Below are 24,741 nucleotides of genomic sequence, written 5' to 3'. Positions count from 1 at the left end.
AAGTTAGGGCCGTCAGAATAAGGCTACCCTCTTCCACTTGGACTTTCAGTACGAGTGGGTGCAGGTGGATAAAGGGAGGGAAGGCATACACACTGATAGGCCATTGCATCAGTGCCCAAGGGAGGATTGTCTCTTCCTATAGAGAAGAAGAGGAGACACTAAGCTGTCTTGCTGGAGGCAAAGAGATCAGTTATGGCTGCACCAGAGTGATAGCAGATCTTGCTTATAACCTCTGGCTGCAGCTTCCATTTTCCCTGTAGGAGGCCCCCACTTCAGAGCTGATATGCTGCCAGGTTTGCCTAACCCAGCATGTGGTTTGTCCCTGGGGACATGAACTGTGGATATACCCAAACCCATATCGGGGCAGCTGTGGCACAGGGGCAAAGCGGAAGGACAACAGTTCGATCACCGGCTCCTCCCGACAATATGTTGAAGTATCCTTGGGCAAGATACTGAATCCTGAATTGCTCCCAATGGCGGGTCATTGGAGTTTGAGTGTGTGTGAATGATTACTGAGTAGCAGGTGGCACCTTGTATGGTAGCCTCAGCCACCAGTGTGTGAATGTGTGTGTGAATGGGTGAATGTGACAATGTAGTGTGAAAGCCCTTCGAGTGGTAAATAAGACCAGAAAAGCTCTATACAAGTACAGTTCAATTACCATAAGCAAACTTGCCCCCCCAAATATGTTTCTGCTACCGTACTGTCTGTTCTCAACAGCATATGGTCAGTTCCTCAGCTGTGGCGCAAAGGGCATGATAGATAGATAGATTGATAGGGTCCATGCACTGGCCGATAACACAGTTATCCTGGTGAATAACTGCCAGCATATAGAGCTGGCAGTTATAGAGCTATACACATCAGTGTGTCACTAAACTGTGGACAAAGGCAGTTCAGGAGGCAGTGCTGCTCTGGACACGTGTTCAGAAGAGCCAGGGGTACAAAATGCACTGTGGCTGCTATCAGCCTGAAGAGGAGGAACAATCTCCAGGTTACCCTGCCCCACAAACAGAACTGGGACAAGCAAGCCCCAAGGGCAGCCTGTCTTCCAAGAGTTAGGTTAAGAGTTCCTGCCCTTGCATCTAAACACATGTTTAAGAACCCTTTGGACTATAAGGGCTGGAGCTCTAATCCAGTCCACCACTTTCTTTGAGGCCTTCTTTGTCAGGAGAGTGGGGATCTCCTCAACCAGAACCCACCCCTGCGCTGAGAGTGTGTTATCACTGAAGGTTGTTGACCTTGTCAGTGGAGGTGAGTATAGAAACTGCAAACAATAACCCCAGAGTCATGATGGAAAGCACCTAGCATTCCAACCCAATTGTCTCCCAGGACAGGCGCTTTCCCCTTTGCAGTGGTGACAAGGACGGATGAGTTCACGCACCATCAGAACAGGGAGGCCCCGCAGGGTCCACCACGGGTAATCCTCTCTTGATCATGCAATGACCAGCAACTTCAGATGGTTATGCAAACTGTCTGAGTGCTTGATCCTCTAAATCAGTAAGCTTCAGTGCAGAAAAAGAGCATGACTGACTCTTTATCGACAAAATGTTAGGCTTTCCAGCCTTGCTTTGCTGGCATTTTGATACCCAATGCCTAAACGGCCAAGTAATTACCTGGTTATAGAGTGGAGATGGTTGCTCCTGCTCTTTTTCCTCATCTTCCTGCTTTGCCTCCACACACACCTGACCTTAAGGCAGGCCCTCACCATTTGAATCAAACCCTCGGATGTCAATTTTGCTTGGAATGACACATACATCCTACCAGGCGCTAGGTGCTAGGTAGTAGATGGGTTGTCCCTGTGTGAAAGTTTGCCTGCTTAAGATCTCCAACTTAGTCTGCTTTCATGAGAGACGACGGCTGTGGCATTAGAAGGTGCTGCTGTTGAAACACACAACCTACACTTTTGCGGTGTGTGGTGATCACAGTCGTGTCATGTGTAGTTTGGGCAACAGCTACAAACAGCATGATAAAAAAATGACTCAAGAAACATTCGAATTTGATTGTAACTTATTTTGTAACATACCAAAAGCTATAAAAACAAGGTATATCAGGCAGTTCTAGAGCAGTGTTAACTGTGGGAGGAGTAACCTCCTTTGGTGTGGACTTTGGGCTTTGTAACTTTGTACACCTTTAAGTGCACAAAAAAGCTACATAGCTAACACACTAAAGGGAAAAAAAAAACAAACAATAAAGCAAGGGTGTGGTCGTACCTCGGGTGGTAGAGTGGGTCGTTCATCGATCAGGAGGTTGATGGTTCAATCCCTTGCTCCTCCAGTTTTGAAGTATCCTCGGGCAACATACTGAACCCTAAATTACTCCTGATGACTGTTCCATCAATGTGTGAATAGACAGCCCATTTTCACTACAAAGTCATCACATACTGCTGCTAGTGATTTTGGCTTGTGTCCACATAATACGCTGCCGGACGGAGTCAGGTTGAAATGCTGCTAATAGCAGCGTAATATAGGAAACTGGACTAAAAAAGAAAGGTCCCTATAGGGTGGGCAGGAGGGGTGGTGGATGAGTCCAACAAATGGCAGACTGTCATGCAGGAGTCCGGTGTTTACTTCCTGTCTGAATAATATGTTTTTTCCTACACCTCACTATAAGTCTCTTTTGCCTGACCCAAACCAACCCGGAACGTCAACAGCAGACACAGACGGATGCCTAGAGCGCGATACATAGATGCAGAAGTCCACTGTAAAGTAGCAGTCTGTGATGACTTGGGATGAGAACTTGTTGGCAGGTCTGAGACAACATTCACTCTTTAAAAATAGACGAGATCATTACAGCAAAAATGTTGTTCTTTTCAATGAAGCTCCAAATTCTTGTTTACCTTGTTTGACCAAGAACACTCTACCTGCTGCCTGTGTTTGCCATGTGTGTCAGTGATTGTGTAAATTTAAACTGCAAAGTCTCAACTGCTGATGGCCCTTTTTTTTCTCAGCTAACACAGTGTGTTTATGTGTGTTTTCAGTTCCTCTGCGCTACAACACCATGACCATCATCTGGATCTGCATGGCCCTGGTGTCTGGCCTCGTCACCTTTCTGGCCATCATCATCTGCAGGAAACGGCAAGGCTACACTTTACCACACTACCCATCGCTGCTGTGTGTGGAACACTTTCTTACACTACTCTACCGTATCTCTCTTTGTGTAATGTTGTTTGTGATCAAAGTGCCCTGTGCACTGTATTTCTCCCTGCTTTTTCCATGTGTAGTATTGCCTGCAAGTATGACAGTAAAGTTGAAATCTTAGAGAAGCCCTCCTAAAAGAAAACCTAAAAATGTTTCCAAAAATGGGAAAGGATCTAATTTAAGCCTGTGTTTGAGAAGTTAAAACACCTTTAGTCGCCCTTGTCATGTTGTGATGTTTAAAATGACGGAGTGCATTAATAACCTGCATGCTTTTCTATCAGTAATAAGGACGATGAGTAGAGAGGAGTTTTGAATGCTATGCTTTAGCTTCTCTCATCTTCTCAACCCTCCCTGTCTTCTCAATGTCTTATTTAGTTAATTTCCTAACTCGTAATTTCCACCTCATAGTGGATTTAATTATGTTGATTCATGTCCAGTAGCTTGCAAGCCAAACGTTCCCACTTATCCCATCAGCCCCCCCACCCTTCCTCCCTTTTGATGTCTTCAGCTAACTGCATCGAATAATTAATTTCATTGCACTTAATTAATTCATACTTCAATGCATATTAAGTTTTTCATTTCCATTCTGTTTGAGGGGAAATAATATGTTGGAGGATTTAAAGATGTTATCTGGGCAAAATCATGTTGTCATGGCTGCAAAGTCCAGAAGATTTAAATATACTAAGATGAAGGATCACAAAGAATGTCTCCACTGATGGTGGAGTTTAGCATTTAAAACGCTCCTTTTTAATGAAAATGCTAAATACAGAGAGAGATGGACACAGGCCAACCTACAATTAAACTGATGGGAAAATACCAACAAGTCTTCATTACTGAAACCACAATGACAGTAACTGTTTACACAGGAAGTACAGCTGAATCCTAATGAAAAACACCTCACGGCACTGCAGATCAGACTTTGTTATGTAGTATTTCATACCTTATATTCATATTTAGATCGATATTTATTTTGAACATATAAAACAAACAAACAAACAGAAAAAGATTAAAATATAAACAAAATGTCAATAATTTAAAAAAAAGGATGATAACCAATGCAAAAAAACTCAATGAACAGATTCCCACTCATATTCAAAAATCAGCAACAAGAAATTGCATCTTACATGTTTGAAAAGGAGTAGGAGGAAGTGTAAACTTACTGACATTTCACCACTGTACATGATATGACTATATAAGGGAAATAAAACTGCACACTATTTGAATTCAACATTCTCTCAGTTATGAACACTGACGAGTCTTAATTGCTTTGTTAACTCATCAGAAAACACACTTTCAAACTCAACAGAAACAAAATAAAACTCACCCAAATCGTCTTAGTTAGTTAGTCCACTGCTCTAACAGTCACCAGCTTCATTTTGGTCCAAGTTAGATGAAAAAAACATGTTGTTGTGATGGGATATATGATGGTTAAAACAATCCAAGGTCAAGGTACATGTCTGTAGGGGTTATTTTGGCTCCAAAGGAACCAACTATGATGACATTTTTTGGTGGAAACATGGCTAAAAAGCACCCAAGACATTGTGGGGAGTCTGTGGCCAACAGTGCTCAGAAACTGACACACAGAGCTGTTTTTACACCACTGCCTTTCATAAAGGATATTTAAACTTCCCAAAACATAATGGAAGAAACCTGAACTATGTGTTGGGGAGTGATGATGCTACATGTAAGAGACTGAAGCTACTTTCACAGTAGTTTGTAGCCTACTAACTTCAACAATAAGTAATATTTTTGTTACCTGACTACTTCCACTGAAGATTCACTGGCCACAGTTTCAAGGAGCTTCCCCAGCAGTGCCCAAACCAAACGGCGCCGGGTGAGGGAACTTTGAAGAGGATACGGGAGCACAGTGCCAATCCATCCTGCTAGCTTGTCTCTATCTGTGGCTGTATGTGTGAACAAAGCGTTAAATCCTTCTGCCCTGCCAAAACACTTTGAAGGATTGGTTCCACTTTGTGGCCAGTGGAAAACCTAATTAACAGGGAGAACAGGTTGACTGGTTGTTCCTTATAAATAACTAAGTATCGCTAAGTGATGAATAGCTCTGCTGAAGTTAATAATTCATTATGAACAATTATTGATTCATTAATTATGAGCTGTGGTTAGAGTTTGATAGTACAAATGTTTTGCTATTGTCCTGTATTCATCCCACTGTATGTTTATGTGTGTGTGCCTGTGTGTGTGCTTGGATGACTGTGTGTGTATTTGTCCTGTATGTATGTGTGTGGTTTGTATAGACACTGTGGCTACAGTAAAGCCTTCCAGGACTCTGATGAGGAGAAGATGCATTACCAGAACGGACACGGTATGTTTGGCCCATTCCTCAATTATAACCAATATGTATCGATTAGATTGCATCCCCATGTAATAAAGTTTATCCTCAGAGCAAACAATTTTCATCACGCACTGAGGAGCACACAGGCCTTATTCCCTGCATGCTGTTTATTCTCCCTCCCTGTCTCTCTCTCTCTGTTTCTTTCTGCGAGTCTATTCTTCTCTTTCATCAAGTTTTCCCTTCACACACCAGTGACAGGGGCTCAGATGTGATGTTGCTCTCATTCTCCGATATGTGACCAAATGCTAATGTTGTTTATCTTAGTGTCATTCCCCGACGCAAGGTTCTATATCGACCCGCACACATACGAGGACCCCTGCCAGGCGGTCCACGAGTTTGCCCGAGAAATTGAAGCTTCCAGGATCAAAATAGAGAAAATCATTGGCTCAGGTAAAACCATGAACTTGTGTGCACTCACACACTCAAGCAGAGACACACACACAAACACACACACATACACACACACACATACACAGTGAGAATCGTTGGCTGGGCTAACTTAAAATCATTGGCCAGTGTAAAGGCTGTGGTGTGCAGCAGAGAGGAGGATGGCAGAGCGGAATCAGAGCGTTGCCTGGGACTGTCAATCACAGCTCCTCAGACAGGCAGGGAATACTAACACTGCGTCAGCTCTACAATACACTGCGCTACATACGACTGCTGCAGACACACAGACAAGTTTAAAATATAGAATTAAGGCAATTAAGACAAATAGCAGCAATCACTCTTTAAGTTATTTTAAGTTAAAGATAAGAGTGAATGAGAATGAATAAATCTACCTTGTACCTTGAAAGACTGATGGCTTATAAACTTCTTTCCAGCTTTGCACATATACAGACTGTTAACATATATGTGCAATATAAGTAGATTTGTTTCTCTTTTCTAACTTTTCTAGCAAATTGGTTTAAGACATATTTAAAATTAAACCTGCAAGCAGCAATGATCAGGCCCTTGCTTTGTGCTAGTCGAGGGTTCTGGTAGGTGCTGTGTGGGTGCTGGAATGACCTATTTCGAAATTTGTACCGCTTCCTGTGCCCACCATGTGGTACTGGAGAACAACTGAATCTTATATTATTTTGCTGTATATCAGTTTTAGACTACACCATGTACATTTCATGTAAATCAAATGATAATTATCTACCAAGGCTTACTTCCTTTTACCAGTAGGTGTCTCTGAGACTATGACAGCTAAGTGACATGTTGATGTCTTCAGGCCAGGAGTCTAATCAAACATGAAATTTGGGGCTGATCGGTCAGTGTAAAGTCAAGTTACAGCTACTTCCTGTTTTAGCAAAGAATGTGTTACCATGGCAACAGAATTCAATGAAAACTTACAATCTTTACAAGGAGGCATTATCAAGGTGTAAAGGCTTTTCTTACCACATTTGAGATGGACGTGGTCAACCTGCAAGGAGATATCAAAGAACATTTAATTTCTTGTTGCCAGTAGGAGGGGCTATAACTAAAATCAAATACATTTTAAAAATATATACATCTGGATTTCATTAGGCAGGGACCCTTATCAAGTGTATGACGTTTGGGGCAAGTCACACAGTGTGACGAAACTAAGGCTTTAATAGCTTTTCATATTGAAGATCTTTAGATGGTACAGAAAAAAATAGATGCCAATCAAAGTAAATGTCTAGGAGGTGTTTAAAAAGTTGCCCCTGTGAATGGCCAAAAAATGCACATTAAACTTGAAATGGCTGACTTTCTGTTGGGTTTAGGGTATGGCTCAACAAGACTTTTTTGTACCTCCTTGCACGTTACATATGCTTCCCAATTTCCATGCATCTAGATTAAATTTTCTGGGGGTGCTACTTCATAGAAATATTGTAGGGGTGGAGCTTATCATAGGACCTATATAAGATGTGAATTTTTACCAGTTTTGATGAGTGTGCAACATTTAGTGAGTTTTCGAGGACCTATAGCCCCTTCAAAATGCGATTTATTGGGTAAACTCAAGAAAAGAATAACATTCTTTCATTTTCAATATGGTCCTGGCACCATTTTGTGCTCGAGTCCTAATTATTGCTAAAGAGGTTGAGGGGGCCTGCAGCTTGGCACAGAACATGTTGAATACAGTGGAATAGATTAAATGTTGTATTTATTTTAAAATAAATTGCAATTATTCTTGTGTATGTGTTAGGGGAGTTTGGAGAGGTGTGTTATGGACGTATGAGACTCCCAGGTAAAAGAGACATCCCAGTGGCCCTGAAGACCTTGAAGGCAGGATACACAGAGAAGCAGAAGAGGGACTTCCTGGCTGAGGCGTCTATCATGGCCCAGTTCGACCACCCCAACGTCATTCGCCTGGAAGGGGTGGTAACCCAGAGTAAGCTAACACTGACACTCTAGTGTTAAATTGTGTTCAGGATTGTTGAGTGGGAAGTCATAGCTATGACAGATAATCTGGAATGTTAATGAGCATGATAATTAATAGTAAAAATATATTCTTAGTAGGGATGCACCGACATAATGGCACTGCCATCAACCTATCGGCTAATAAGATGAAATTCACGAGTGGCAGTGGCCAATTTTTGTTTTTGATCTGTCAGAAAAACATAAATAGGGCATATGTCTTTTAATTAAGATAAGATAAGGATTATCTTATCTTCACTAAAAGGCTTATACCCTATTTAAAATATATTTATGTAGAGATGTCTAGTTATCACATGCAGCACATACAGTTAATCAATTCTGACCATGCATGTAAATAAGTACAGGTAGAATATATCCTGTAGATATACAGTTGAGCAAAATATGAGTCCTGAAGCTTCCTGTTTGTTCCCTCAGGCAAACCAGTGATGATCATCACAGAGTACATGGAGAACGGCTCTCTGGACTCCTTCCTCAGGGTTGGTATTGAAGCTTTGGGTTCAACAGCACTGATACAGTGGAGGTTACTGTCTGCTTGTAGTTTGGTGTCAGTGTTAGGTATTTTCAGGGTTGTCTGCTAAGGAGTAAGTGGATATGTTTTCCGTCTCTGATGGGCTCTGACACTATTACTGCTCATTGTCTAGTGAAAACAATGTATCAATAAGTTTTTATCTTCCATCAACTTAAAAAAAACTTTAACTGAAGCTTGGTGCATGATTAATGCTATTAAATTTCAAAAGGATTAATGAGCCTCTATGAGGCTGAGGGATTTTCTCAACACATCAAGTTAAATGTTTTTCTTCAATCTATGTGAAAATGTAAAACCGTCAAGATCTGTGATACATGTTTTTACAAGAGAGCAAAGTCATTTCATCTCATATCACCTGACTATCAGAGACTGTTGGAAGGAGAAAGGCAGGTTTAGAGCAGAAAATGTGAACATTTTCTTCAAGAAGATAGAAGTTGACGTTGACGAAGTTTTAACATTGTGTTACGTCGACAATGTCAAACAGCTCCAGTATTTGCTTATATGAATATACTGTAGATTATTACTTAAAAGCAAATCCCTGTCATGTTTTGTTCTCTTATCTTTTCTCTTTTCTCTATCTTGATTGAAATCTCTTCTATTATCATTCTGCTCATCTTCTCTGCTGCTACTATACCATCACATATTTTGATGTGCCATTACAACTCTTTCTCCCTACCTCCTCCGGTCTGATCCCCCCACCCCCGGCTTCCTGCAGAGACATGATGGCCAGTTCACCATCATCCAGCTGGTGGGGTTGCTGCGTGGCATTGCGGCCGGTATGACCTACCTGTCTGACCTGGGTTACATCCACAGAGACCTGGCTGCCCGCAACATCTTGGTCAACAGCAACCTGGTGTGTAAGGTGTCTGACTTCGGCCTGTCCCGAGTGCTGGAGGACGACCCTGACGCTGCATACACCACCAGTGTGAGTTTTCACATTGAGGCAAGCATTACTGCAGCACAAACACACATTCAAACACACACACAGTTCTTTGCTCAAAATGGTCAGTGTCAGGGAGCTGTGATCACTGTAGGGGACTGAGAAAAACAGCTACAATTTAAAATATGTATCACCTATTTCACTTAGTGAGTAGTAAACATTAAGTTTAATTTGCGGCTTTGTTTAATATACTGGACCACTTTTGTTGTATAACCTACAATGACAATAAAGGTCTATCTATCTGTTTAGAATGACAAATCAAAATGAGTTCCATACAGCAAGGAAGCCTTTTACAGGTTTGTACAGGTACTCCAGTGATAAGTAATGCACATCCAAGTCAAATGACTTATAAGGGACAATAAAAATTGGTGTAATAAAAGAATATATCTGGAATTTCAACCCCTGGTGTTGATGATGCTCCTATAATACAAAAAATACCAGTCAGTGGGCCTCATGCAGCAATATTTGCTTTGATTTCTCTTAATTTTCTGGTAACAAAAATTATAAGAGAGGTCACCTCCAGATGCTACAAAGGCTCTTTACCATCCAAATCTACTACCCTTATATATAGTGCCCTTAAACACTATATAAGAGCAGGTTCTGTACCGCGTGCAAAGACTCTGGCACATGGCCAAGACCGTAGACATGACAACAAAAAGGGCTGTAGGAAGAAAAAGAACTATTCATCTGTTAAATTGACAAAGGCCTACTGTTAAATGATCTCAAAGTAATTTCAGTGATTTCAGGGAAATGTATTGAAGTACTTGATGTAAAAAGTATGCATGCAATATGTTTAAATGTATTTGATAAAACAAAATAATTAAAATATTTAAAAGGAAAAGCAGTAGGTCCTCATACATACAGTATATATGAGAAGCTGGAACAGTAAAATGTTTTTGCATTAAAGTGACCTACACAATGAAAGAAAATAATACCAATTCATTTTATAACTAATTAAGTAATTGTTTCAGCTGCACTTTTATACTTTCATATTTAAATTTTGTGTGCAAACATCTCAATTTCTAAAGTAGTTATCTAATAATAGAAGCGAAGCACAAAGTACAATATATCCCTCTGAAGTGTTGTGGAATGAAGCATAGAGACACTTTGTAACTGAACCTGCAGGCATCACCAGGCATGCTGGCAGCCTTGAGCAGCAAAGGTTTAAAATTTTTAACCTCAAAGTCAACAACGTCTTTAAGATCATGTCAATAAAGCTTAGGTAACTAAAAATGTGCTTTATCTGTATCTTTTTTATCATTCTTATAAATGTTTTAAGAGGACAGTTCCACTTTCAAAGGGTTACTTTTCAACCAGTTTTGTATCAAAACAATGTGGATAGTATGTGTAGATGAAGTGTGCTAAACTTCCCTCTATCTAACCAGAGCCAAGATACCTCCGCTCCCTCTACGGCAAAACTACAGGCTCTCAAACTACTTACAAACTTTTGTTATTATCCCCCTCCCTTCCTCCCACCGCCACGAACACAAAGAAACACACAGACTCCCCACCTCACTCTGTTTTTCAAACCTTGATCAAATGGTAAAACTGGACAGTGCTGATCAAATATAAAGATTGTCACTGAACTGCCAATATCTCACCTAAAATGTTTCGAGAAACATATTTCAGTGCCCTGTAAAGCTCTAATAGTGAGAGTTTGTGATCAGGAAGTGGGCGCTACACTGCACAGTGAAAACAGAGGCTGAAAAAGTGGAGCTCAAACCATGGACCTATTATAAATTTGGATACAGCCTTAGGGGCAGGGCCTCATTCATTCCTATGAGAGCTGCTCAGTGGCGCATGAAGCAAAGAAAGCTCTTTTTCCGGGTTTAGAAAAGTATAAAATAGCTGGATCTACTGGCCCATAGAGCATGCGTAGTAGTGATTAACGGCAGCGGAACGCAGCCGAGTGTACCCAAGCATTGACTCCGACTCGCTGGCTCGCTCACACAGATGACACAGTGCTCGAAGCGAATAGCTCTCCTTCACACCTCGTAGTAGCTTAGCTTATTAGCAACAGCAGCTAATCAACAGTATAACGTCAGCGGTGTTGTGTCAGTTTTAATATTTATTTGATAATCAGATAATGGTATATTTATCTTTCTATACACACACACACACACATACACACACACACACAAATATACATACAACTTATCAGAGAATCATATTGTAATCACGACCGGAAAAATGAAATTAACAGAATCCAAGTGTTGTGCCCACAAAAATGTAATAAAAGGTCGTGCCTTGTAACATTGCCATGTGTATTATTAAACAGCTCAACTTTAAGTAAATACTATGTTCAATACCGTTTAGTAACTGTCACTAGTGCTCCCCGCTGTTCACTGATATATGAATACAGACCGTAGACTGTATATACAGTCCATTATACAGACACGGTAAGACGTCCATATTACAGGCTTTACAGCCAACAGCGATGGTACAAATGATAAATTACGATTAAAAAATGATGAATTACAGCAAAAATATCAATTACTACAGCCAGCATGGAGTCACGTTGTGTCAGGGACTCCAAGAGTTACATGCGCGTGCTCACGGTAGAGTCCCGCGGTTCCGATGCACGTTCATTTTATGTCTGGAGAAATACCTCTTTATTCGGAAAATGGCACATTGTAAGTCTTTAGGACTTAATGTTTTGGTAATGGCTATTTAAAAATTTGTTCTCAAAAGTTAATGTGTCTCAAAAAATGTATCCAGTGATTTAAGGACATCTCCTTCCCAGTGTTAGGCAAATGGGGAAAAGTCTGTCTGGGCTCGTGTGCATCACTTGACGGTGTAATTCCACTTTCGGCCACTATGTAATTTTTGCATCAGAGCGTGGCGCACTTCCTGTGGGCTTGGCTCAAACAGTAAAACTAAGCAGTACTGATCAAATATAAACCATGACTCTGTCTCTGACTTGCCTGTTTCTGACCTCAGATGTTTGCAGAAACATGTTTAGCTTACTCTTTAACTGTAGTATAAGATCGTTTGTTACTAGCAGGCTGCCATTTTGTCAAGCAGACGAGTTTGCATTTTTTCACCTACCAGTGGGAGCATTTGGTCAGGTGCAGTGCAGTGCATTCTGGTAGCTGTTGGTTTTCTACCACTTTTGTAAAAAAAAAACTTCTTTCCAGCAGTGAAATACTTAATTAAATCTGGGAAGGAAAACAGTATCAAGACAAACCTAAAATTTGACAAATACACCACTGCAAAGCAATACAAACACAATCAAAGTGCCATGAGAATGAGAGCAAAGTAATTCATCTTTGTTATTGCTCCAGCAGAGAGCAGTGTAGTATTTAGCCTGGAGCCTGCTTAGGACAAATGTATTGAGTCTCAACTTAAAAAAAGGTCGAGCTCCTTCCAGGGTCTGATGCCATCAGCTCACAGATGAAATCAGCCTTTGACACATTTGTCTGTTCCACTCTGTTAAAGCACAGCAATCAGATTACAGACAGGGTGATTATGTGCAGCATCACTCCTTCTGACGACATTCTGAAGGGGAAAATGATGTAAATGTAAATTATATTAGAGCCACTATAGCATCATTACAGCACATCTGAAATGAATGTGTGATAACGGGTGAAGATTAATACAGATTACATTAAGTTAAGTGATAAAAAGCTGCCTATTCTATGGAATCTGGCAGCAAAGTCACTTTGAAGGACCTGTAAGTATTGAGTTCATAAGTTAAGGCTGCAGAACTGCTGGTTCTAAGGTTTAGTAGGACATCAAGTGTCTATAACGGGCTATGTTTGGAGAGTAACCCTCAAATGTTTAAAGTATTGTATCCATTTGTCAACCTAATTACTAGGTAACTATTTCATTTGCAAGTCTATTCTTGGCCTGCAGCACACACAGGCTCTGTTTAGTCACATAACCAATAAGTGTGACATTACACTTTATACTCATAAACATTTAGTCAGGGGTACAGGGGTAGTCAGGAGAATACTGTTGTATAAATTGCAGGTAGTACTTTACTAATCTCCATTTTATGTCACTGATCAGATCAGATGGTAATGTCGTACTTTTATTTAACCCGCTAACTTTATTTTCCTACGAGTTGATTAAGATTCTACACATGAAATATAACAACTAATATGATACACTCTTACAGTATAAAAAGCAGTTCAATTCTGTGTGCACTGTAAAAAAAAAAGCTGTAAAAGTGCAGCAAACTTTTAGTAATGTGCAGTTTTTCAAAATACAGCAAAACACTATAAATGTTGATGCTTTGATGCCAATTTTACACTCTAAACCTCAAATTCTACTACAGAATACTGTCATAAATTTAACAGTAATATACTGTTAAAGTGATTTACGGCATTGACGCTGTCAAATTAAGGTAGGATTCTGGTAACAACATGCCATTCAACAAATCTGTAACAAATTACTGTTGAAGTATGGCAAAATTTAACAGCAATGTACCTTTTTTTCATAATACAGTAAAACCTTGAACATGTTTATGCTTTTTTGAGCCAATATTACACAATAACCTCAAAACTACTGTAGAAAACTGTAGTAATTTACAATGAAACAGTAAAATACTTTTGAAGTAATTTACTGTATTGACATTATATCTACATATTTGTATGCATGATCTTAGCAGCTAACTAAAGTTGTCTCTAGCAGGTAGCCAACAACCCAGATTTATACATCCAAAGAATAAACAGCATAGTAACCAGACCGAGCCTCTAATTGAGACAGGCCTTTACTCAAAATGTGTCTCCACACCGGCCTAGTGAAAGGGACTGGGCATTTAATTGGGACTGGGCTGATATTATTATTATGCATGATAAAATTAAAATACTGAATGAATGATATTGTGTTGTGCAAATTGACTATATGACTGGGACCTTTCTGCACTTATTTAACTTTTATTTTTTGTCATTTCAACTACCTTGCAGATAATATGTTTGTTCCTTCACTTGTATTTCCAGACTTTGGTTTTACTATTTTTAACTTAACTGTCAAAAAGACCAGAATAAGCCAAGACACTGAATTGCTCCATCAAATATATTACACACAGTTGTTTGAGCTATTGCTAAAATATAAAAATTTAAAAAAAGAAAAAAGAAAAAAAAAAGAAAAAATTAAAAAATTAAAATAAAAATTAGTGTGGCATTAAGTTAAGGTTACGAATACAGCTTCCACGACTGCATTAACCTGATCAAACAGAAGATTTTTAGACAAACAGATAAAATCCCATTTTGATATTACGTGTTTTTGACCACACCTGGCTGTTGATGAGCAGTTGCCATCTTAAGCCTGCATCTCAGCTACGTGCTGAGGCTGAAGAATAGCATGCATTTTGTAACCATCACCACCTGCATTTAAATGAGATCAACATTAATCATGAAGAAAAAATGTAATGCCTGCACACTTACTCCATGCCACACAAGTTTAGTGAAGACAGCATTGTGAACCTACTGATGAGGACTGAGACATTGTCAAAACATTTTGACCTGATGAAGATCCAAGTAGGATCATTGTCTTCATTAGACTTGTGTGGCATGGAGCGAGTGTGCAGGTGTTATTTTTCTCCTCTTGTAAGCTGTTTTTTATAGCCTTGCATCTACGCAATGGCATATAATCAGCCTCTCTCAACTTGTTAAAGGTCCACATTAATCTGCATTTTTCTTATTGTCAACAAATCCAGGAAAAGAACAAAATCAACTGTTAACAATGCATCTTACTGTCTGTAACACTCAGCTCCAAGCCCCTTTTTTCTTACTGAAAACTTTAGAAAGAAATATATAGTTCTATAAAAAGGCTCATTAATTTCCTAAAACAGCTGGTCACTGTCGTGTTTGGCAAACTTTACTCAAACAGGAGAAAGAAGTGCATGAGTTGGGAACTGTTTTACACTGAGGAATTTTAGCACTTTCTTGAGGTCATTTTCTTGTTTGCCTGGTTTGTTTTTTACTTTACTTTTCTTTTTTTCCTTTTTTTTTCTATTGCATATATTCTGGTAACATTTCACTACTTTCTTGCAAATGTTTAGGTTATTTCTTGTTATGTTCCTCGTTGCCCTCTTCCCATGTTTTTGAAAGAAATCAAGCCAACGTGCGTATGGTTTAGCAAATTAAAACTTTGTAATCTTGTAACACTAACGGAGAGTTTGATTCTCTAACTTTCAGATGTCTACTAATTCTGCATTGGTAAGTCTGACATGTGGGTCACACTTCTTTATGCTCTGGACAGGGCGGGAAAATTCCAATCCGCTGGACAGCCCCCGAGGCCATTGCCTACAGGAAGTTCTCCTCCTCCAGTGACGTGTGGAGCTACGGAGTGGTCATGTGGGAGGTGATGTCCTACGGAGAGCGACCATACTGGAACCTCACCAACAGAGATGTGAGCACTATTTGTTAACCAGCAGACTTTTAATGTGTTTCAGTAGCAGAAGCTGTGATCTCATCCACGTTTTGCTGTTCGTGTGCAGGTGATCAAATCTGTGGAGGAGGGCTACAGGCTGCCTGCTCCTATGGGCTGCCCGGCTCCTCTACACACACTCATGCTGGACTGCTGGCAGAAGGATCGCAACGAGAGGCCACGCTTCTGCCAGATAGTCACTGTTCTTGACAAGCTAATCCGCAACCCAGAGAACCTGAAGTCTATGGACACGCTCTGCAGGTGGGTGGGCTGCTGAATGCGTCCGTGTTTGCAGTGTATGCATGGGTGCATTGTGTCACATGCCGAAGAGTCTTTTGATTTAATTTGGCCAGACAGTTCGCCAACATTTAATCAAATATTGGTTCATGTGATTAGTGGATTAAACTGCAAATCAAAGCAAGACACCATCTGTGCTGGGCTGAGGAGATGATCTCCTGGACAATATACAGTGACAGACTGTTAGGCTGCTAAGTAACTGTCCTGGTGTAGGAGGCAGAGTAAATCCAATCTCATCCCGCTGCTTTCAAACACGAGCGCGGTGGGATAAAGTTGCAGCCTGAAGTTTCCCTCAAAGTTCTCTGGCAAATGAAGCGAGCGGTCGTGTTCGTTTTCCAATAAACTCATCTCTGATAGACGTAATGTGCGTTAAGTAAAATCCTTGCTGTGATATTGACATTGATTCACAGTGGATCTGGGAGCAAGTTTGAGAGGACACCTGGGCCGGAGCTGGACCCGTGTAAATTGCTCAGTTCAGATCCCAGGTCCGATGCAGTCAGTGATGCATGGCACTGTGCATCTGTATGTCTGTGTGTGTGTGTGTGTGGGGCGAGGGGGGGGGTGCTAGAGGAAGAGGCAGAGGAGACGGAGGAGTGTTCAGGATTTCTCCCTGTATTAATCTACCCAAAGCAGCCATCCTGCAACCACAGCTGCCACCTCTTCTCTATCATTTTAACTGCTATTGATTTTCTGCCTCAGTTACTAGCGCATTTCAAAGCTGCCCTTTCCCCCCGGTCGCTCTGTCTCTTGTTCACTTTTTGCCTCTTTTCTCATTTTCGGACTCCCTCCAACTAATCCTTTTGTCTTCCCATTCATCTTCCTCTCTCTGTCTGTCTGTCTATGGTCATCTGTCTCTCTCTGGGACACAGTTTAAACAGTCCTCCGCTGATGGAGAGAGCTATCCCCGACTTCAGTAGCTGTAACTCTGTAAATGAGTGGCTGGACACCATAAAGATGGGCCGCTACAAGGACCACTTTGCAGCGGGGGGCTATCAAACTCTGGGACATGTCATAAGCATGAACCAAGGGTAAGTACTGAGCATGATGGAGAAGTGATGGTGAGCTGTGAGCTCTCAGCAGTAGATAGGTGCTAGGCTCCACCAGCCCACGTATGTAGCTCAAAGACCCTGTAGAGAGAAGATGTTTTCTCACCTGCCCTGTTTGGTTCGGTTAAAACAAACTCAGGTTCGTTTTTGCAGTAAGTACGGTTTGTTTGGGCTGTTTTTTTTTTATTTGAAAGCTGTCGATCAAATCGTAGTGGGGACCAAACATCTGGACTGAGACCAATTGAAAGGGGGAGTCTCAGACCGCTTTCAAACGGACTCTGGTGCGGTTTATTTATGGTGTGACAGAGAACAAACCAACCAATGGATTTTATGACAGCAGATATGTGATTTTAGTATCATTTCAACAGCTAAACCAATAATAAATCCATCTGCTGATCATGAAATCTGTCCCAGATCTCATACTTGATCCTGATAAAGGACAGCACCACTGCTGCGGACATGGGTATCAGCGCAGCAGCAGCATGGGAACGCTTTTACGTTTTTGTTCCAGTCAGTTGCCTCTGCTAGGTCAAGTCTTTAGAAAACTCATTAAAACAAACCTGTGTTCAGTATTGGGACGGGATTGTCTAAATGGTCCTGATGTCATCAGTATCTCTGCAGAACTCTCTCTGAAGCTGTCATATAAAGACCTGATTAACAAGCTGACAGCAGGTGATGCAGACGTGTGTCTCTGTTGAGCCTCCAGCAGCTGCTGAAAAATGCCTGTTCTATAGTTCTTCTGTAGTGGAACATATATAAGCAAAGTTGTCTTCTGTATATGTGAACTGACTAATAATGCTTACAATCAGTTATTTCTCTGTGAGCTCTTTGTGACACCAAAGAACATAAATACACACTATGAAAGCATTTAAGTGCTGCAAGAACTTCTGCCAGTCCCTTAATTTGATTTCCTCACGTGTCCTAATGATGCAGGAGGACAAATACCAAAACTGTCCAATCAACAACCTATCTGTCAGTCTTGGTTCATTTCTAAAAGTCTGTGAACAGGTGCTGAACCTGAACAAAATTACAACAAAGTATCTTTCCCCCCTGGTTCAGACCAAATGAACCCAACAACAGGTGTGACAGCAACCTGAGAAATCACCTCACTGAGGGCTTAAACTGAAGTAAGTTGTAGCCTCAGCACACTTGAAACATTTTAAAACTGCTTAAAGTAAATCTCAGAAAGTCGGTGTGACCGCTGCTGCATCACTCATTTTTTTTGTTAATCACCACCTCCACAGTTCCATTTAATGAGCTTCTTCCCCTTAGCAAACACAACACATCCGCCTACAGCACCCTTATGTCTGAGCCACAGGTCAGGATCTTATATTTCAATCAGCCCTCAAGTCTGTCATTCACAGCTATCATCACACACTGTATGACCAAATCTCTCCATAATGCTCTTGCACCAAATCAGAGTTGTGTCTCAAACTGAAGCTGATATCCAGATAAAGGCAGAGTCTCACATGCTACTGAATAATACACTGCCAGTAGCCACGTTTTATAAGGAGTGCCCTAATAGGTTGGGCAGTTGGGAGGTGGATGGGTCCCACAAACAACTGACCTTCATGCAGGAGTCCATGGTTTTCTTCCCTTGTGGATGTGTTTTTTATACACCTTACCATGTGCCTCTTTTGCCTAATCCTAACCATCATGACAGTCCACGCTGTTGTCTAAACACAAGGACTGTGCTGCTTCATCCCACCATGTGCATTTGTTGACATCACAGTAACAGCATTCCAGAGTGTAAACAGCTGACGCAGAAGGATACCTCAGATGAGTTGTGGTGAAAATTTGTTGCCATGTCTCGACCAACCTACCTGCTTGATGCCAATACAGCCATTAGCAGATCATTGTCATCTCTTACTGAGAACTGCAGGCGTCAAGCGAAAAAATAGGCGACACAGCTGTGCCTGAGCCTCGCTGCACATAGTGGCAGTGTGGGTCAGGCATGAAATAGTGTTTTTAACAGAAGTACAGATCTCATATGTTTAATAACTCGAATCTACTGTGCAGATTTTTTAATCGGTGTTGATCTACTAAGCTCAGCAGCTCCTGCAGCTATATGTATTACACATTAAAAGGCTCATCAGATAAGGCCAAGCATCACTCTCTGCAGGGTGCAGTACAGGGCTTCGCTGAGTGAAGGCGGAGTGAAACATCTGACCAGGAGCTTTGGCGACTCGACTCAGAGTCAGGTCAGGGTCTGCAGAGCATGCTGGAGGCTCCACATCCACATCTCTCACGCTCCCTCTGGTTCTCCAACATGTTCCACTGGCCCTTGCTTGAATCAACTGCCTTGCTCCATCTCTCAGCCACGCAATGGCCTCCAGCAGGCCCTACTGACCCAGGCTATGCTCTGCTCCAGAGAACCACATGGAGGGTGGGAGGGCAGTGGGGTTCATGCTAATAGCCCTCTGTCAGTTTCCCTCACACAGACCCATGAAAAAGCAAGTCAAGAAAAGCAGTGAGCTCCATAGTAACACAAAAATTCATCACATTCAGTGCCACATATTGCACGTTTCCAAGCTACGAAATACATGGCATTTTCCCCCTATTTCCTCCTGTTTTCCCTGCTCTTTCCTCCCTGCATCACATTTCTCCTGATTAAGAGCCCTCGAGGGGTTGTAATCTCCACGTCTGCCCCAATATACCAAAGAGGGAAATCTGACGGAACATCCAACAGCAGCTGGTTAGAGAATTAATACTGAAAATGCACAAAAATAGTTATTGTTTTGTTTTTATGAAATGTGCCTGAATACAGACTCTGTACCAGGTGTGTGCGCATTTGGATACTAGAGTGCGGCTCGGGCCGCACATTCCAAAAAAAAAAAGTGGGCCTCATAAAAACAAATAACACACCTGACTGATCACACAGCTGATGGATAGATCCATCAGAGCAGATTGACGGACAGCCCAGCGCAGTGACAGACCTCTCATCCAGCTGCTCTGTGCTGCTTTTATTGTTATCAGGGGCGGATTTAATGATTTTGGGGCCTGGTGCCCCAGCCCAACAGCCTTGTTTTGATTTCACCCATTCTCTAACTGGGAATGATGATGGGCTGAAACTGGAAAACTGTGGTTCTGAAAGTTATATTGCACAACTTAAAGGCGGCCTTGGACAATTTGTTGCATGTCATTTCCTATTTTCACTCTGAACACTTGCTGTCTATGTGTCCACTAGCAACCTAACCTCATACAGTGATTCACACAATATCCTTGAAAGATTCAAGCACAAACTCTAAGGTTTGGGTTAACCCTATCAACAGATGTTATGTTCTTAATGTTAAGTTATAGAGGTTTGGGAAAAGTACTTTTTTGTGAACCATCCACCACTGCAATCTGCCACCTAAATGGACCACTGAATTCATAAGTTCCATTAGTGTATTGGTCACATAATCGCCAACCTTCCAAAATACACGATGCATAAATTACTGGTTCATCATCACAGTGTATATATATGATTTTTAGTGTATCACTTTCTGTAGGAAAATTTACCCACAGTGCATGAGAACAGCCTAAAACTTAAAGTTGTTTAAATGTGCAATAACTGCAGCATGATGGTGCAAGAGGGTTCTGCCGGTGAGCTGAGGTGCTTCTGTGTGGTCTTTGCATGTTCTCCCCATGTCAGCGTGTTTTTTTTTTTTTTCCTGGTTCTCTGACTTCCTCCCACAGTCCAAAGACATGCAGGTTAATTGGTTCATGCAACTCCTGCATGAAAGCTACATACTTTCATGCAGGAGTCTGATGTTTGCTTCTTGTCTGAGTGTGATGTTTATTTTTCTACACCGTCAATGTCCCGGCGTTTGTTGCCATGTGCTTTTGTTGCCTGAACATAACCACGAGCAGTGTTGACATCATGGTAGCAGCATGCTGGAATGTTAAGAGCAGACAGAAGTATACCTTGAGTGTAATATGCAGACACAGAAGTCCACTGCAAAGCAGCAATATGTGACAACTTGAGGTGAGAACATATTGGCTCTTGCCTTGACCCTTAAAAGGATGAGCTGTTACAGATAATGAACGTATGAAAACTTCAATAACTGATTTTTTTGGGTCACTTGGGAGCAATGCAAATGGTTTCTGAACACACCGATATATTATCACTGAGATGGCAAACGTATTAGCAAAGAGTTGTTATAAGCAGCTATGTAGAATTTAGTTTATTTATTTATTTTATTTTCTGCCATCATGGGTAAATACATTTCAGACTTTGTGTGTTTCTCTTTGCATGTGTGTGTGTGTGGCGTGCAGGGACATCCAGAGGCTCGGAGTGACGCTGATGGGCCACCAGAAGAAGATCATGACCAGCGTGCAGTTGATGAGGGCGCAGGTCCTCAACAAGAGTGTGCCATCTGTGCACGTATAACTCCTACACTGAGGTTTCTCTCTGCTGAAATCTAGAAACCCAGGCTTCTGAGGTCTAGAGGACTCCGTGGGATTGAAGATGATCTGATGAATGGGAGAATAAGATATGTGGGAACTTTACAAGACTTTTCCTTAAGAGACTGAAGAACAAAATGTGAAAGGGTTTAACTATGGAGCAAGTAAACATGACTTCTTTGGGACAAGTCCGACCTTTCATTTTTTTTTTCCTATCCAATTGCATTTTCTGAGTTAAATGTCTTGTTTTATAAATGGAAAGACTGCCTTAATTACCACAAATTGTTTTAAGTTTATTGTCTACAAAGAGAAAATAATTTATCAATCATGAATTTATCAGAGAAATATGATTTCCTGAAGCGGGCAATAGTAAATGGAGTGATGTAGATGTTGGGGGGAGGACGGGGGGGTGTTCTCAGATGACACTCGCTGCCTCTCCTCCAGTAACAGCTTGGGGAGAACGAGGCCCCGAATGAGGCTCGAGACAGCACAAGTGGAGAAAAGTGAAATAGTGCTCACCCAAGTTGCCAGATCGTCTCCACAGTGGAGAAAACCTATTTCACCCTAGGCTATTAATACCAACAACAGGCACATTTCTCCGCCGTCTAACCTTGATGAATGACCCCAGGAGAGGCCTCGAGCCCTCTGCCCAGTTTGAAGCTGCGTGGCGCACAACTACTGTACTTGGAAGATGTGTATGATTCAGTTACAGTGCACTTTATTCTACAAGCTCTCTGTGTTGTAGAGGCTTTGCAGTTGTGTCACCAAACTCCTCTCAGCCACAACCGGAGTCACAATGTTGGTCTGAAAAATATTTATGTCAAATATTACATAAATAATGAGGTAGTATACAGTGTAAAACCCAAGAAGAAAAAGAGATATCTAACAGACATTAGTGTAGTAAGTTGCTCCATCATGAGATTTCTTTCACAAATTTCTTCTGTGATAATAAACTAAGAATATATTTAAATTACATGAAAAATGTGTTTAAATATGCATACAGAGTAATATTGGCCATTTGTGTGATAAATGCTGCACCTGATGCATTTTCAGTATATTTTGGGATCTTTTGTTATACATCTTATTTTAGATTTAATCTAAATGCACTTCTGTTTTAAAATGCATTTCAAATCAGATTTAAATCTGTAGAACATGTACTTTAAATGCACTTAAAGTGTTGAAAATGTGTTTCTGTTGTGTGTGTGAAAGGTTATTCCTGACCATAGGAATAGCAATTTGATAAATTCATTTAATCAAAGGTTCACTTATTCCCACTTAGCATATACTGTACACTGTAGGACTATTTGTCATCAAGTTCCATATATCTGAGCAAACTTTACTTTACAGGTAAAGAACATGATGTACGGTTGAAATCCAAGATAATTTAGACACAGCTCATAAGTGGACCCTTACTTAAGACTATTTAAGAATATTTTGTTGACAATTTTCAGTTCTATTTTTTACCTAGTTTAACTATAGTACTCAAAGTGATAGAAAAAAAGAAGGAAACTATTTTTAAAAAAATTTAATTTTGAAGATCCCATATATTGAAAATATATTTGATATGTATGATGGCCAAACTTAACATCAGTTCACACTTGCTTCTGTCTTCATTTGTTGGTACAGTAGCTGTCAGCACAGCCGAGTTGACAGGAGAAAATGCTGACATTATGTATTTCTGCAAACCATGAATACATTACATTTTCTTATTTCATACATATAATATCAGTAGGCACGTTTCCATTAATCCTAAAATTGTGCAAACTGAAATTGGGAATATAAATAAGACTAATGGAAACACGTCAATTTTGAAAAGAACATTTATCGCAAATACATTTTTACGCTCGCATGAGGAAGTATTTCAGGCAATTCAAAAAAGCCATATTTCGCAAAACTGCAATGGAAACACTTTTTTGGCTTTTCGAGGTCACATAATGCTATGGCTATGTGCTCAGACTCATGTCAGTAGGAACTGACTACCTCATGATGCAGCAGGAGCTACAAGAGGTGTTATTGCATCACATAACTCTTCAAAAGTTGAGCGGCTCATTCGGAAGTTTTGAATACACAATTCCTCTTTGAAATCTTAGACTATCAGCTCCTAGAAATCCCTCATACGTGGTTGCTTCCACATATAAAGGGCTCACCTTTCCATTATGCAATAGAAATAAAGCTGCTAATGTTTTGAACATCCATCACCATGCTTCTTGGAATGTTATCACCAGAGGAGAAGTCACAGAACATCACTAAGGGGAAATGTCATCTCAAAATTATGTTTTATCAACATAAGGAAAACATTGATTTCGTTCAAATTTGCAATGGAAACCTGCTTAATGTTTCTCAAGGGACATAATATATGAAGTGACTGTCATCAGGAGGTGGAGAGATGGTGGATCGTGAGACACCTACACTGTTACAAATAGAATAGAATAGAATAGAAATACTTTTTTTTTTTTTTTTTTTTTTTTGGAGTGAAACAACAGTTTACATAAACGGTAGGCTGCTGTATAATTTTAAGACATAATACATTATTATTCATTTTACCAAAACCTCACATTCTACTAATAAATACTGTAATAAATGTAATGGTAATAATACACAGTTAAAGTAATTACACTGCTGATGCCACATAATAAAAGTATTGGTGGAAGCATGCTGGAAACTGCAGCTGCCAGTTGTTTACCATATTTTCATGGGAACATTTGTTACAGTGTAGGTGAGACGTCTGCCAAGCTGCAGACCACTGTGAGCTTTTCTAGCAGCTCCCCCAGTATTTGGTATTTTCAGCCAAAAACTGATATTTTTTTAACCATAAACAAGTGTTTTTTGTGCCTAAACTTAGCCACACATTAACCACAGCCTTGTTGAAACCTAAGGTTTTACATATGTGCTACATTATAACATGCAAATGTAATGTATATGTGGTTTGCGGAAACATACAATGCCAACATTTATTCTGGCGATTGAGCTGGGCAGCAAACTCACATTAGCAAATCAGCTGGTATTAATGCTAACTGATGACTAGATGCTAACTGTGGCTCCTATCCATTATCTAGTATGTAAGCTAGGTGTACAACAGAAGAGTGCTAGTTAGCTGAGCACATGTTGATCTGCTGCTAAAATATGGAAATGTAATCTTATTCAGATGTTTGTGAAAGAAGGCAGCACAAAATATCAGTCTGCTGAGTTCTGCTTCGGTGCTAATCAGCGCCTGTCTGTAGTGATGGTTGAAGGCCTACAGCCAGGCTCTAATGTTGGCTTAATCAGTTATTTAACGGTTGTTAAAGTGTGACAGTGGTTC

The 24,741-nt window shown here is 40.6% G+C and overlaps 1 protein-coding gene across 2 annotated transcripts in view; it reads left to right on the top strand.

Annotated features, from left to right (window-relative positions):
* Positions 1 to 22,132, top strand: part of epha8 (eph receptor A8) — an 85,672-nt gene extending 63,540 nt beyond the window's left edge. The window contains exons 9-18 of one of the 2 annotated variants that reach the window (XM_042498269.1): positions 2,976 to 3,072; positions 5,391 to 5,458; positions 5,753 to 5,878; positions 7,638 to 7,823; positions 8,285 to 8,346; positions 9,112 to 9,321; positions 15,544 to 15,693; positions 15,782 to 15,972; positions 16,878 to 17,036; positions 21,312 to 22,132. In XM_042498269.1, coding sequence (XP_042354203.1) covers positions 2,976 to 3,072; positions 5,391 to 5,458; positions 5,753 to 5,878; positions 7,638 to 7,823; positions 8,285 to 8,346; positions 9,112 to 9,321; positions 15,544 to 15,693; positions 15,782 to 15,972; positions 16,878 to 17,036; positions 21,312 to 21,426 — 1,364 coding nt within the window. In that variant the 3' untranslated portion in view covers positions 21,427 to 22,132. Of the gene's footprint in view, positions 1 to 2,975; positions 3,109 to 5,390; positions 5,459 to 5,752; positions 5,879 to 7,637; positions 7,824 to 8,284; positions 8,347 to 9,111; positions 9,322 to 15,543; positions 15,694 to 15,781; positions 15,973 to 16,877; positions 17,037 to 21,311 lie in introns of both variants that reach the window. The other variant, XM_042498259.1, reaches the window with a different exon arrangement.
* The last annotated feature ends 2,609 nt before the right edge of the window (positions 22,133 to 24,741 follow it).

Source organism: Plectropomus leopardus, chromosome 2 (assembly GCF_008729295.1).
Source record: "Plectropomus leopardus isolate mb chromosome 2, YSFRI_Pleo_2.0, whole genome shotgun sequence".
Taxonomy (NCBI): Eukaryota; Metazoa; Chordata; class Actinopteri; order Perciformes; family Serranidae; genus Plectropomus; species Plectropomus leopardus.
Note: the sequence above shows the minus strand (reverse complement) of the source record. Positions and strands in the feature narration are given on the sequence as shown.